The sequence below is a fragment of the Thermobia domestica genome, chromosome 11 (assembly GCF_964235325.1).
Source record: "Thermobia domestica chromosome 11, izTheDome1.hap1.1, whole genome shotgun sequence".
Classification (NCBI taxonomy): Eukaryota; Metazoa; Arthropoda; class Insecta; order Zygentoma; family Lepismatidae; genus Thermobia; species Thermobia domestica.
Genome location: NC_137464.1, coordinates 65,148,366 through 65,162,761, shown reverse-complemented (window position 1 = coordinate 65,162,761; position 14,396 = coordinate 65,148,366). Strand labels below are relative to the sequence as shown.

Below are 14,396 nucleotides of genomic sequence, written 5' to 3'. Positions count from 1 at the left end.
TCATCTTGTAACTTTTCTTGAGAAACTCAAGAAGTTTGGGTGGGCGATACTCGAGCACGCGCCATGCAGTTCTTAATCTGGCATGTTCAAACTAATCTTTTTAACCCGATGAAGAAATTCTTGGCCGGCCAGTGTGTCAGTTCTGATGATATGAAATCGGTTGTACACAGATGACTATACTTCGAAAAGTCGGACTTATACGAACAGAGTATTTTAGAACTTGTACCATGATGGGAGAAATGTGTTGAGACACTTGGCGGTAATGCTGAAAGTAGTTTTAATATGTCTTTATATATGAGTATATTCTTGATTTATTACATGGGTAGTACCAGAAGTACCAACCTTATAAAGCTTAAGTTTGAAGACGCTTTTTTTTTTTTTTTTTTTTTCAGTCATCAACATTAAACGCTCTTAGTGAATTTGTAAACATGGAAAACGCGTCATCGTTATGTGATACAATACTTTCCTTTGAAAGGTCTCAGTCCAACGAATATTCAAGCAGAGCTAGATTCTACTCTGAGGGAGTCTGCTCCTTCGTTTACAATAGTAAAATATTGGGTGAAAGAGTTTAAACGAGGCTGCACGAGCTGCAAAGGTGAACATCGCAGTGGTCGACTAAATAAGATAACCACGCTAAATATGAAGAAAATTCACAAAACGGTATCGGATGACCGTTATCTGAAAGTGCACGAGCTAGCAGACATGGTAGGCTTGTACATCGTATTGACTGAGAATTTGGACATGACAAATCTGTCCGCGAGTTCGGTACCGCGTTTGCTCGCAATGGAACAAAAACAGTGTCGTGAGGATATTTCAAGTGAATGTTTGGCGAGGTTGCACAGCAGTAAAGCCGTTTTTGCGTTGATTCATAACCATGGATCCATCACGTCACACCTGAAGCGAAATAACTGAAACGGGAAAATCTACTCCATAGAAGGCGAAGAGAATTCCATCTGCTGGTAAGGTCATGGCGTCAGCCTTTCGGGTTGCACATGGGATATTTTTTATCGATTATTTTCAAAAAAGAAAACAATAAACGGCGAGTATGATGCAAACTTATTGCAGCGTTTGCATAATAAACTCAAGAAAAAAAAAAGACCGGATTTGGTGAAAAAGGAAGTGTTGTTTCATGAAGACAATGCACCAGTTCACACATCTGTTATCGCGATGGCTAAAATCGATGAGTTGAAGTTCGAATTGCTTCCTCACGCACCCTGTTTGCCAAATTTAGTCGCCTCAGATTATTTTCTCCTTCCGAACTTGAAAAAGTGGCTCAATGGCAAAAAATTTGCCAACAATGAAGTAGTGAAGTCTGCGAATGGTATTTTGAGGAGCTTGATGGTCCCCCACTGTAAACAGGGTATCGAAGTTATTGGACATGGGTGGGAGAAGTGTATCAACCTAAAAGACGACTATGTTGAGAAATAAAAAGATTTTTTTTTTTTCTCTTGTTAGGTTGGGTACTTTTGGGACTATTTGTACCTATTAGTTTCTTCTACATAAATTGTTACGCGTTATCTGCCTTATGATGTACAGTAGGCAGTACCGCTAATATTGTTTATGTATAAAGCACAAGAACATAAATTTTAATTAATGCTGATATTCTTTGTTCTTTACAGCTTCTACCTGTTTTCACCATTGGCATATGGAATGTCAGGCCCATCTGCACAAGATCCAAATAGTACAATGTATGGTTTGAGATGGATGGAGTCATGGGAGTTCTGATACTTTAGCTGTATTTCGAAGTACGCTGCCACATTCGTTTGCATTATATTGTATAGGGGTTTGGGGTATAAGCAAAACGTTTCTAGAATCTCGAAAGTATTTTTATGAACTTGTTCGTACATAAATTTTGCTATTGATACACTCCTAAAAAATGTTTTATAATCTTTTTCTGAATATGTTTTTATATACCTAGTATTCTTTATAATTTTATTAAGTTTACAATATAATGTAACGTTTACAAAACTCGAAGACTGCGTACGTAATATAACTTCTGTAGTACACATTATGTAAGATTCGTGTATGAATCTTGGAGAAGCACATGAGTATTTCATTATCATGTTGATCGTGCAAAATGTGATATAACTGCTGAACCTGTTACTAAGAAAGTAAAGCAGTTTGTTGTACGACTAAATATTAAAATTCGACATCTTTATTCGTAGCAATAATAATGACTCAACTGTTATGTAGTTTGAAGATTTAGAATTGTTATTCTGTCTTAATTGTATATTTTACAAACCAAAATATGTATAAAATGTTGTTACATATTGTATTTTCGTGGGAGGAGGGGTTAGTTTGAAAGAAGCTCTCAGGACCTGGTTGTTGTATTTTGTAAGTAATATTTAATTTTATTATTATTTATATTTTATACATTTTTAACGCCCTTTGTATATTGTAAATGTATTTTACTGAGAGAACTGATTTTTATAATAAAAGCAATTTTGTACTCACTCAGTGGTGTTTGTTTCTCATAGCTCTTACTGAATGACGCAGTCTCTTGTTATTACCAAATAGTATTCCAGACTTGAGTGTAAAATGTACTGACTGGTTTGGTTTTTGAAAAATTCGATCTTGAAACGCCAGAAAAATTACTAATCGATTGGAGATGGAAATATTGCTTGAAATTAATGGAAGCAATGCACAATATCAAGTATGATCATCATCATCATTATCATCAGGTATTCTGCCACTATTGGCAGGTCACTTGCTGCAACTTATAAATGCTCCTTGGCGAGGGTAAAACGAAGACCATTCGGAATGTTTCTTATAATGCGACCATCAAATTCAATGGCAACATATTGATGGGAACAATATCTTCCCAAATTTGAGCCATTACAATGAACATGGAAATTAGTTTCAAGTCACTGTCTTATCTGAATGCTCTGTCCAAAAACAAGTTCGAGTTTACTTACGTAGGGGAGCCACTACGATAATAGGGTATTGAAGCTGGTATGAAATATACTATATTGAGATATCGAGTTGGGGATGCTAAGTAAAGAAATGATTAAATTTATTGTTACCACACACATATTAACTTGCAAACATCACTTAATATTTCTTCGATGTAAGGCACTATGCATTACTATAGCGTCCAAAAGCCAGATGTTTGCTAGATGTAAGCGCCTGTAAATTTATTTTGTGAAATAAAATGGTGTATACAAACATGGTGGCTCAGTTGTTATCTCTGGTGCGAGGGACTCCTGATTTGGTCCCAAACCATATGAGTTTCTGCCAAACATCATAGGTCTTCTAGGAGTTCTCCCGATTCCTTCCACATTCTCATTCTACCAATTCTTTCATAATCATTCACTCTCTTTATTTATCTTTCCTTTAGCTTAGAGGGCATGACTGTGGGATATAAAATTAAATTATATATATATATATATTTAGGGTGTTTCAAAACAGCAACGTTTGAGAGGTGATTCCTGACACCAAGATAAGAAAAAGTATAGATCAACCTGGGTGCAGAAATCCGTCATTTCGGAATTATAGGCAAATATAAAAAAAAAATGAACGTTAAAGGTCCATACCTCCAAATACTATGGAGGCTACCGTAGTCGGGTCAAAACTTCACTTAAGAACTAGTATGTGCCCTATGCAAATATCCATGTTTCAGAATCCTGCAGTACTTCCGCAACAGTTTTTATAGAGGGAGTTCGGCTACGGACATAAAATTCGAAGTACTTATCAACTACCTGTATGAAAATTGTGTCGCAAGTACCACAGGATTCTGAAACATGGATATTTGGATAGGGCACATACTAGTTCCTAAGTGAAGTCTTGACCCGACTACGATAGGTCCCTTGTATTAGAACTATGGACCTTTAACGTTAAATTTTTTTCATGTTTTCGGCAGCCTATAATTCATAAATGACGCATTTCTGCACCCAGGTTGTCTATACTTTTTGTATTATCTTGGTGTCATGAATCACCTCCCATACGTTGTCGGTGTTGTTTTGAAACACCCTGTATATAGAACCTGTGCACAAGTTCTCGTATTTGGGGTCCTCTATGGTTAGTAAACATTTGAGAGAAACACTATCAAATAGGAAAAGTTATTTACTATTAACACCACATACACACACACGCACACATTATAAAGTACAAAATAAACTATTAATAGTACGATCACGTAGAAAAAATATTCTTCTGCGGAAAAATAAACTCATTATTTTTTCTCATGTAAGGCACCAAATATATTACCGTACAATAATAAATAGCACCATTTCTCACAGTACTACCATTGAAAATTTCTACATAACATCGAACTTCTCTGTCCGAACAAATATAAATTAGACAAAAGAACAGTTTATGAAGGATCTCTTCTAGCACATCATACACAAGCTTATTACATATCATGAAGCTATATTCAAAGAATTACCTATGATTTAAAAGTTTACCAACGATACTATGCAACACAACACACTTTTTTTTCACACATGACAAACAAAATTATAATGTAATATCTCGAACAGTTTTTACATTTAAAACGTGTAAATGCAGACGTGCAGTTTTTTACGTGTAAATGCACAAAATACCAATTCTGTAACAAAGGACCAGAAACACTTGATTCACGTAACTTGCACTAATTCTTCGACTGAGTTTTTTAGTACACATTAAAAATCATCTTCAAATCATCCAGTGTCAGTTTGTTTGCCTGAGTCATTCTTGCTCCTGTAAGAACATTAGCTGCCAACTGTAATTTCTTCTCTTGCAAATCTGCGATTCTCTGTTCAACAGTTTGCTCACAGATAAATCTGTCAAGAGAGATTTTTAAAAAGAAAGTATTAGTATACTTGGCCCCTTATCCAGCAAAATAAAATAATTATTAATCACTGTGTTCACCCGTATCTATGGTCTGATGTCAAATGTCAGGGACAATGTTACGCTGATTGTTGGTTGGCACCACTGTCACGTTGGAATGGTTATCCCGCAATGGTTAGGAGATACAGATGGTGATCAGAAAAATGGAAACACCTGAACGAAATTGCAACTTACCAGATTAATATGGTGTCGGGCCCCTTTCGCCTTCAGAACAGCCTTGATGCGACGTGGGATGGAGGCATAGAGGTCGTGAATGGTAGCAAGTGGAATTTTACACCATTCCTCGTGCAGGGCATCGGCCAGTTCTGTGAGAGAGGATGGAGGTGGAAATCGTCGCCGGAGTCGTGTTTCCAAGACGGATCACAGATGTTCAATTATGATGAGATCTGGGGATTGGGCGGGCCAGGGGAGGTGTTGAACTTCATCTCGATGTTCCTCAAACCACGCTGCAACAACGCCAGCTGTGTGAATGGGTGCATTATCATCCTCGAAGACGGCGTCATTGTCCGGGAACAACATCCGGACCATAGGATGCAAATGGTCTCCTAAAATTGCGACATAATCGTTGGCAGTGATTCGTCCGCTAAGTGTGACTACAGAACCCAATGAAAACCATGATATTGCGGCCCACAGCTTCACCTAGCCGCCGCCATGTTTCACAGTTGGGCGGAGACATTGCAGATCATAAGCTTCTTTGGGCGTTCTCCACACATAAACACAGCCCGTGGTTGGGAATAGGGTGAAGAATGACTCATCCGACCATATCACACGTTTCCAGTCCTCAACGGTCCAAGTTGCATGGTCGCGGCACCATTTGCGGCGTGCGAAAGCGTTATGGTCCCTGATAAGCAGTTTGGCTCGTGCAACACGACCCCGTAAGATCATGTCATGTAATTCGCGGCGGACTGTGATTGTCGAAACAGGGTGGGGGAGGTGCTGATTGAGTTCCTCCGTCACTTGCTCCGCAGTGGCACGACGGTTCTGCGTGACAATGCGCTTTAATACCCGGCGTGACCTGTCACTCACGATTTTCTTCCGCCCACTGTTCCGCTTCCCGGATGTGGTTTTCCCGTGTGTTGTGTAGACCGTCATCACCTTCGACACTGTTCCACGCGACACACCTAACACAGTAGCCACTGCCGTCACACTCACTCCACATAACCGCGCACCAACAATTTGCCCTCTTTGAAAATCTGAGAGGTCTCCCATTTTACACTATCTCCGTCTGCTGCAGCCACTGGACACTGCTGTTCCACTGCGCCTGACGTAGTATGGAGACCGACCTAACACACCACCACCAGCGGTCCGGCGCTGCGGGCGCCACGACACCACTGCCAAGCCAGACATCTGATGTGTTGCCAACTACAGGTGTTTCCATTTTTCTGATCACCATCTGTACAAATCGCTTGATTGATCAGATGCTACCTTGCTTGACTGAGATATGGGTGGGTGCTACATACAAAAGTACCTACACTATAGCTTGGCATTTTATATAGAAAAAAGCAGTGAAGTTGCAAGTGCACCTTAAATTAATTACGATGCATATATAATGAACATAATTTTATTTAGATTATAAAAAATGCAAACCAATCTGATTTCCCCTTGAAAATTTTAAATTTAAGGGTAATTTATGGAATTCCTCGTCTTTTACTTATTTCCATTTTATATCTCCAAATAAGCTGGTAGTAGCACAGCGAGGGCTGTGAAATCAGTCAGTTGGTGAGTGTCGTGCGAGATGGAAGCCGTGTTGAGCAGCGCGCTTACATCAAAATAGCCGTTCTCCGAGGGAGAAATGCGATGGAATGTCACAGTGAATTAGTGGAAGCCCTTGGGAATAATGCCCTACCATACCGGACAGTAGCACGGTGGTAGGAAAGTTTCAGCAAGGACGTGTGTCAATCAGTGATGAGCAACGTTCGGGACGACCTGTCAGTGTGCAGACCGACGTGGCACGTGCCGTCATCGAGCAGCTCCTGGATGAAGACAGACGATGGACGCTACTGGAGTTGGCGGAGGCAAGTGGCATCGAAAAACGCACCGTCCACAGGATATTGCGTAATGAGCTGCAACTACGCAAAATCGCATCGCGGTGGGTACTGCATGCACTGACGGAAGTTCAAAGGTGGATGCGCTATGCAATATGCTCCGACCACTTTGCACACTGGCAGCAGGATGGCGATCAATTCTTGTCACGAATAATAGCCATCGATGAATTTTCGGCCAGGGCATACGAACCAGAACTGAAACGTCAGTCCGCGGAGTGGCGACATGCTGGATCACCAAGGAGGCAGAAGTTCCATCAGAATCCTTCCCCAGTCAAATTGATGGTGATCGTCGCATATGACGTCAGGAATGTCATTGTTTGCCACTTTGTTCTACATGGCAGAACAGTGACCGCACAGTACTACAGGGACTTCCTGGTGCGACAGGTATGACGTTGCGTTTGGGAGAAACGTCCGGATCTTGTAGACAGTGCAATAATCCTGCACGACAATGCAAAACCACATAAAGCAGAGTATGTAGGGCAGCTACTGCGACGTTGGGGATGGGAAGAATTGGAGCACCCACCGTACTCTCCTGACATTTCGCCCTGTGACTTTAATCTCATTCGAAAGAACCACTACGTGGTAGGCGGTTTGCAACTCGCGAGGTCATTGGTAATTCTGTGCGCGAACAGGTGACCCGATTCACACATGGTGCGGCAAATGCTGAGACGGATGGTATTCAGCACCTTCCACATCGTTGGCAGCGTCTGGTGCAAGTAGCAGGGGACTACTTTGAGGGTCTTCAGGCCCAGGTTTGTCATGTCAACTGTATGCGTACTGTGTTGTTATTCTTTTGCATCGTGAAGGCCATATTGCCCTGTATACTACCGTAATAACTTAGTGTGTTACGATATTTCAGTGCTATTCATTGTCCACAAATGTAGTTAACACCTTGTCCTTTCGTCTGTATATGTCACATTTTTCAATCGGACTGGTATCTTCAAGAAAAAAAAAAAAAGTTGCCATAACTTTTGCTCTAACTCTCGTGTATATATATATATATAATTACGGTGATGTACGTGGCTTATTGCAGCCGTGACGTGTACGTTGAAATAAGCACAAAAATCGTTATCTACATTGTACATATATTCAATAACAACTTGTTGAAAGCTCAAGCAAAACATTCTCGTATAGGCTAAGTAAAAATTTTAAAGAAATAACAAAAATATGAGATTCATACATTCCTACGCATATAACTTTTTGTGAACATAAGTAAGTGGTGTAACCTATATGTAAAAGAATATTATGTCAAAAGATATAATAAAAATAAGACAAAAAGTAAAAGCTTTAACTTAACTTTTCTTTTTTTTAATATATACAAATAGCATAGCATTCTTGAATTTAAGTTTATGAATCTATTTACTTACCTATATACATGTACAGGCTTTTCCTGTCCAACTCTATATATCCTATCACACGCTTGCGTTTCGAGCTGAGGATTCCAATGAAGATCCATTAATATCAAGTGGTTACCGCCAATAAGATTTAATCCAACACCACCAGCAGTCAAAGACAACAATAATACCTAAAATTGACAATTACAAGAATGAAGAAGAGTGTAGTTTTCAAAATAGTAAAATACAATTTTAAAAAAATTAAACCTATAGGGTGTAACTGAAATATATACTGTGTATTGTATTCATGAGCAGATTCCAAACGCTATTATATATACAGGGTGTTTCCTAACAACACTGACAACGCTGGGAGGGGATTCCTAACACGAAAATAAGACAAAAAATATAGACCAACTTGGTGCACAAATGCTTGCTTTCGGAGTTATAGGCTGCCGAAAACATGAAAAAATGAACTTTAAAGGTCCATAGTTCCACAACTATGGAACATATCGTAGTCGGATCAAGACTACTTGACTAATATGTGCCCTTTCCAAATATCCATGTTTCAGAATCCTGCGGTACTTCCGCAACAAATTTTATAGAGGTAATTGATGATAGCAGAATAGAGGGAGCCCGTAGAAAAGCTTCCTCTGTAAAAATTGTTGCGTGAGTACCGCAGGAAACAATTTATTTTTGGATAGGGAACATATTAGTTCCTAAATGAAGTCTTGACACGACTATGGTAGGTCCAATAGTTTTGGAGCTATGGACCTTTAAAGTTCATTTTTTCATGTTTTCGGCAGTTTGTAACTTGGAAAGAAAGCGCTTGTGCACCCAGGTTGGTCTATACTTTTTGTATTATTTTTGTGTCAGAAATCACCTCCCAAACGTTGTCGGTGTTGTTTTGAAACATCCTGTATATACATGAGAGAGAAGATATATCTAAATGCGTTACAATGTTTGAGAGAAGAATTTACTCTTGAAAACAAATAATAAAATCTATGTGATACATAATAATACACACATACAAAATTCATCGTCATATCCCAGTTACAAGCTATAGGAAATGGTGGAAAATGACATGTGATACCTTATAACAGACAAAGAATAGGTGCAAAGAAGTCGCAAGCCATATCTGAAGAACGCTACTGTGTCATAAGGCGGTACGACGTTTTCAGTTTTCAATGCTTTGTCCGCCCCGTAGTCTGTAACGTTAGTAAAACAATAGAAATCAGGGTTGGCAAAAACCATGGTTTTTATTAAAAAAACCAAATAAACAGGTTTTTTTGGTTTAAACCAGGTTTTTTTGGTTTAAACCAGGTTTTTATGGTTTAAATAATTTGCTCTATATATTCATATCATATATGGACAGAAATAAGTTTGTTTCGCCTTGATGTTTTTATGCGACAACCGAGTTATGCTGGAAGTGGTCACATAAGCTTAAAGCGGAATAAAAACCGCTTCTCGAGTTACATCCGAGAGAAATTGTCCTCCATTTGAACTCGGAACCAGGACTAATTGGCCACAAATGCGATTCGTCTGCCGACTCACTCACGAAGGAATCCTGATAAAAATCGTTGTACTGATCTTTACATGCTTCTTAATATAACTGTCAAGAGTCATTTCAGAAGGACAAAAAGATAAACAGTTGCACAAGTGAAACCATTACACAGAATTACATATGAACAATTTCAAAGTACTACGGAGTACAGAAGAACTAATTTAGTTCAAGTTAGTTAACAACGACTTTTGTTGGTCCAAATTAAAGAAATACACCGACTTAATCTGCATATCAATAAGAAAAGTGAATAAAGATACGAATTATTTGAGTCCACTTTGGCTCAGACTCATTTATACATAAATAGATACCAAAGATACTTATTTCACTAAAGGCCTCTCGTGAGGTCTGTATGACCCTCCCCCCCCCACACACACACACAAAAAGTACGGCATTTTCGATGTATTTTATCAATAGTAAACATTGAAACGAAACAATATTTAGAATTTTTCTTCGATTGCAATTACATAACAATAATAACTACAAAAAATCACAAAATAAACATTTATAAACTTATAAAAAAAAGTTGCTTTTGTAGTATAATCTTTTTGAGTAATGAATGGAGAATTTAGGTCTGAATATAATACGAATATACGGGAGTGAAACGTGATAACCCACAAATGTGTGTTCATCAAGATTTTACAAACACTTACACTTTTACGAACATTTTTTGTTTTTTGGTTTAAACCAGTTGGTTTTTTTGAAAAAACCAGCTGGTTTAAACCTTGGTTTAAACCATGGTTTAAACCACCTTGGTTTAAACCAGCCAACCCTGATAGAAATATTAACTACAAGCTGCACATATTCTTTTCCACAGTCTCTGTTATTAATATAAACTCAAGGTTTAGACTACTCAGTTGATGCAACTAGCAAGTTTGAAGAAACTGTACTTCGTGTTCTGCTTTTAATCGCCTTGCCCAGGAATAACAATCTGGTAGCGCCGCTGAACACACAACAAATGTTTCGTTCAGATAGCATGCCAGGCAGCAAACCTTTGGATTGGTACGCAGTGAAACGTCGTACATAACACATTCTGTTTCTGAAGTTCACTCAAACAGTCCAGTGCAACAGATCACTGGCGGAGTATATCTATATGGTTCTGATCCATGGTATGTGTGGACGCATTAGGTGAGCTGCCAATGCTTTTTCAGTCGACGCACGCCATCACATACCAAATTTGATGAAGTGCTTGCCGCGTGCCTGACACTATTTCATTCTTCAAGCGTGACTTCTGCAATACCGAGAACCGCTTCTTCTCGCACGTTTCCTTTATCCGCTATGAGATGTTACATGCCATTTTTCACCATTTCCGACAGTTTCTCACTCGGAAGGAGTACTGAATACCATTACGTCTCCATCTCAATTGGTCTGAAGTCAGTATATAAGATGTTTATAGGTGTAGTGATACAAACATGCGTCTGCGAAACATTCCGACTCTTTTTATATATGGGTGTTCAAAAAACATATAGTGTCATCTTCATAGTACACATAACTAACACCAACACCTGAAAAGCAGCTCTTCAGGTACGTAACTGTCTGACAGTGTAATCCACATTCTTTCTAGACCCTGACGTTGCTGGGAAACTGATGGTCGCTGCTAAAGTTCGGCTGGGGGTTGGGCTTCGCCAGCTATCTCACATATGTTCTATAGAACTAATATTCGGAAATCTAGTAAACTAGGGTAGAAGGCTTATACCAAGCAGAGCACGAAGATTTTCCCTTTAGGTATGAGGACGCAAATCATCCTGTTAGAAAGTAGGGTCATGCAGTGTCCAGATAAAGTTGGAGGACAGAATCGATAACGTCACAAACGTAACAACGCACTATTCATACTCCCCTAACTGTACTGCTTACTCCCTTTCTCCGACTAAATACCAAATTGTTTGGTGTGAGTCCTGTATGGGAAGTGCGAATCTCGCCAAAGATGCCTCTCCCGACACCACCGAGTGACGATAATGTGTCCGAGTAATTGTGTGAGAGGAGCGCGGGATCGTAGACGCGCCTCCAACAATCGATTGTTAGTATTAGTGCGCTCACACAGAGGGCCATGGTTCTTATTATACTGGCGATCTCCGTTCTGTTAGGGCGACCCGAACAATATTCCTGTCCAGATACTCTCGGAAGCGTTGCATCAAAAGGAAAGGGATGGAGAATTCTGTTTGTCGTGGGAATCTTTTGAGTTCATCGTGTACTCCCACATTACAATTCACGTAAGCGACAAATCTATCTTTAGAACGACCAAGCAGCCTCTCGCAGTTCCACTGTATTGTCATACTAGAACTTGACTGCACAAAAGGTGTTCGCTGGGCTCATCCTAGTACTGCAAACCAGACACATTCACACACACAATTACTCTCGTGGTAGTGAACGATAACCTTCAACCTACTAGCAGTGTGCCCTCTACCGACACTATGATCACCCTACCCTCTATGGTGACAGATTTCCTGGAATCTTCAAACTAAAATCTATAGGCACTGGGGCAAATGAATCTCAAAGTAGAAATGGAAACCCTACTACTTACCATAGAACAGAGAAAGCAATTACAATGCTAAAATTACACACTATACGCGTTTTCGCTAACCACTTCATCACATAGGAAGAAACAACATATCGATAGAGAGAGAAAAAAAAAAGGACAAATTTAAGAACATAGAAGTAGTTGTAGTGTGTGAGCGTCATGTTGGGATCTCCTTTCTATCTTACTGCTCTCTCCAATTTACGAAGCTCTTAGCTAAACACGTAAAGTGTACTCCCTCTGTGATCATAATTATGTTTCCTCTAATTTCCGGTTCTAATTTTGATTTTGGTCACGCTCAACCAATTGTTTACATCAAGAGTTAATCTTTCATTTAAAAATTTCCTGTTGTCCGATGGTCTGCTATTAATGATAATAAAAGTTATGTCCAATTATGAAGTCTAATACCCTGTTGCATATTAAACGTTCAGAACCAAGACGGAGTTACTATGTTGGCCACATTTACAGAATGTGTAGAGGATGAAAGAACAGTAAAATGATTAACAGTGCAACTCTGTACCGCAACAAACCACAGGAATGCTAGAGAGTCGTACTTTAATAACGATCGATTGTGTGCTGTGTCATAAGTGCGCTGAAAATAGATCTTTCATCACAAACAAATCAAAATCTTATCCCAGCTAATTTTCCATTTTGTTTAAAGACGATAAATTTCAACCCAGTTCGTTTCTTCTGTTTGTCCATGACTATAATTAATATGATACTTTTGCCTAAAAAGTTATGCATGATAAATGCACGGAGACGTATGGCAAATATACATGGATAATCCAGGTTTGATGACCAATCCTTCCTTGAGCTAGTATACCCACCCTTCTTATGGTCAAGTCATGTAATACAAACTATACTCCGAGCGAATATTGATTGATGAAATGATAAAGTGGAAAAATGAGAGTATCAAGCTACAAATTACAAATCTGGGATCAATCATGCTACCCTACAAGCCGGAACTGAACACTATGCCTGGGTCGAAATGCAAGATTCCGAAGATCCCTTATGCCATTCCGAACTTCATTATCCGTAAAGTCCACACTGTACTAAGCCTATAGGACAAGTAAGATCTGAATACATAAAGCAGTGAATGTTGTTCACTAATTTATCAGTGCTACTACCAATCGTACCCAAGATTTTCTATAATTTTACAGAATATATTATCACGAGAAACTATTTTAATGACTTAATACGTTATCAATGTAATCTGAAAAAAATCAAGAGGCAATCATGACCCATACAGGGTTCACACTGAAATTTTGGTATTGATTTCCTTGACATTATCGTGTGGTTGCATAACCCATGAAAACTTCCTTTGTGAACTGAAAAGGAAAACTGTTCCTAAACAACAATGGACGAATTAATTAAAGAATTTCTTTCCCATAGTGAAAAAAGCAACGAGATAAATAAATAGTTTCGCACTACAATAAGATTTGCAGGTAAAACAGCATTAATAGCAAAAAGCAAATATGCAAGCAGCATCAACTAATTTGTAATAAGAAAATAAGCATGAAGATATTAACCAGGGTTGGCAAAAACCATGGTTTTTATTGAAAAAATCAAAAAACCAGGTTTTTTTGGTTTAAACCCGTTTTTTTTTTTTTTGGTTTAAATAATTTACTCTATGTATTTATATTAGATATGAACAGAAATTAGTTTGTTTTGCCTTGGTGTTATTATGCAACAACAAGGTTATGCTAGAAGGCGTCACATTAAGCTTAAAGCGGAATCCAAACCGTTTCTCCACTTACATCCAAGAGAAATTGTCCATTTGAACACGAAACCTGGACTAATTGGTCACAAATGCGACTGCCGATTCACTCACGAAGGATTCCTGATAAAAATACGTTGTACTGATCTTTACATAGGCCTACTTGTTAATATAATTATCAAGAGTCATTTCAAAAGGACAAAAAGATCAACAGTTACACAAGTAAAAGCATTATACCAGAATTATATATAAATCGGGAAACTCCCGCCTTAGCCATTGGGAAAATCCTGTTATTACTTTAAATGTATTTGTATGTAAAATTTTAAGGTCAACGTATCATAATCACTACGCTAAAACTGAGGTATTAAATTACAAATTTGGTATGTAGATACAATTCACT

At 38.7% G+C, this 14,396-nt stretch overlaps 2 protein-coding genes across 5 annotated transcripts in view; one reads left to right on the top strand and one right to left on the bottom strand.

The window, feature by feature from the left end:
- Positions 1-2,453, top strand: part of tw (Protein O-mannosyl-transferase 2) — a 71,617-nt gene extending 69,164 nt beyond the window's left edge. For both annotated transcript variants that reach the window (XM_081730506.1, XM_081730505.1), the window contains exon 17: positions 1,620-2,453. In XM_081730506.1, the coding sequence (XP_081586632.1) occupies positions 1,620-1,725 (106 nt within the window). In that variant the 3' untranslated portion in view covers positions 1,726-2,453. The remainder of the gene's footprint in view (positions 1-1,619) is intronic.
- A 2,039-nt stretch (positions 2,454-4,492) lies between these two features.
- The window catches only part of lds (transcription termination factor lodestar), an 84,768-nt gene continuing 74,864 nt past the window's right edge, over positions 4,493-14,396 (bottom strand). For all 3 annotated transcript variants that reach the window (XM_081730502.1, XM_081730503.1, XM_081730504.1), the window contains exons 16-17: positions 8,240-8,397; positions 4,493-4,760 (exon numbers count right to left, since the gene is read on the bottom strand). In XM_081730502.1, the coding sequence (XP_081586628.1) occupies positions 4,610-4,760; positions 8,240-8,397 (309 nt within the window). In that variant the 3' untranslated portion in view covers positions 4,493-4,609. The remainder of the gene's footprint in view (positions 4,761-8,239; positions 8,398-14,396) is intronic.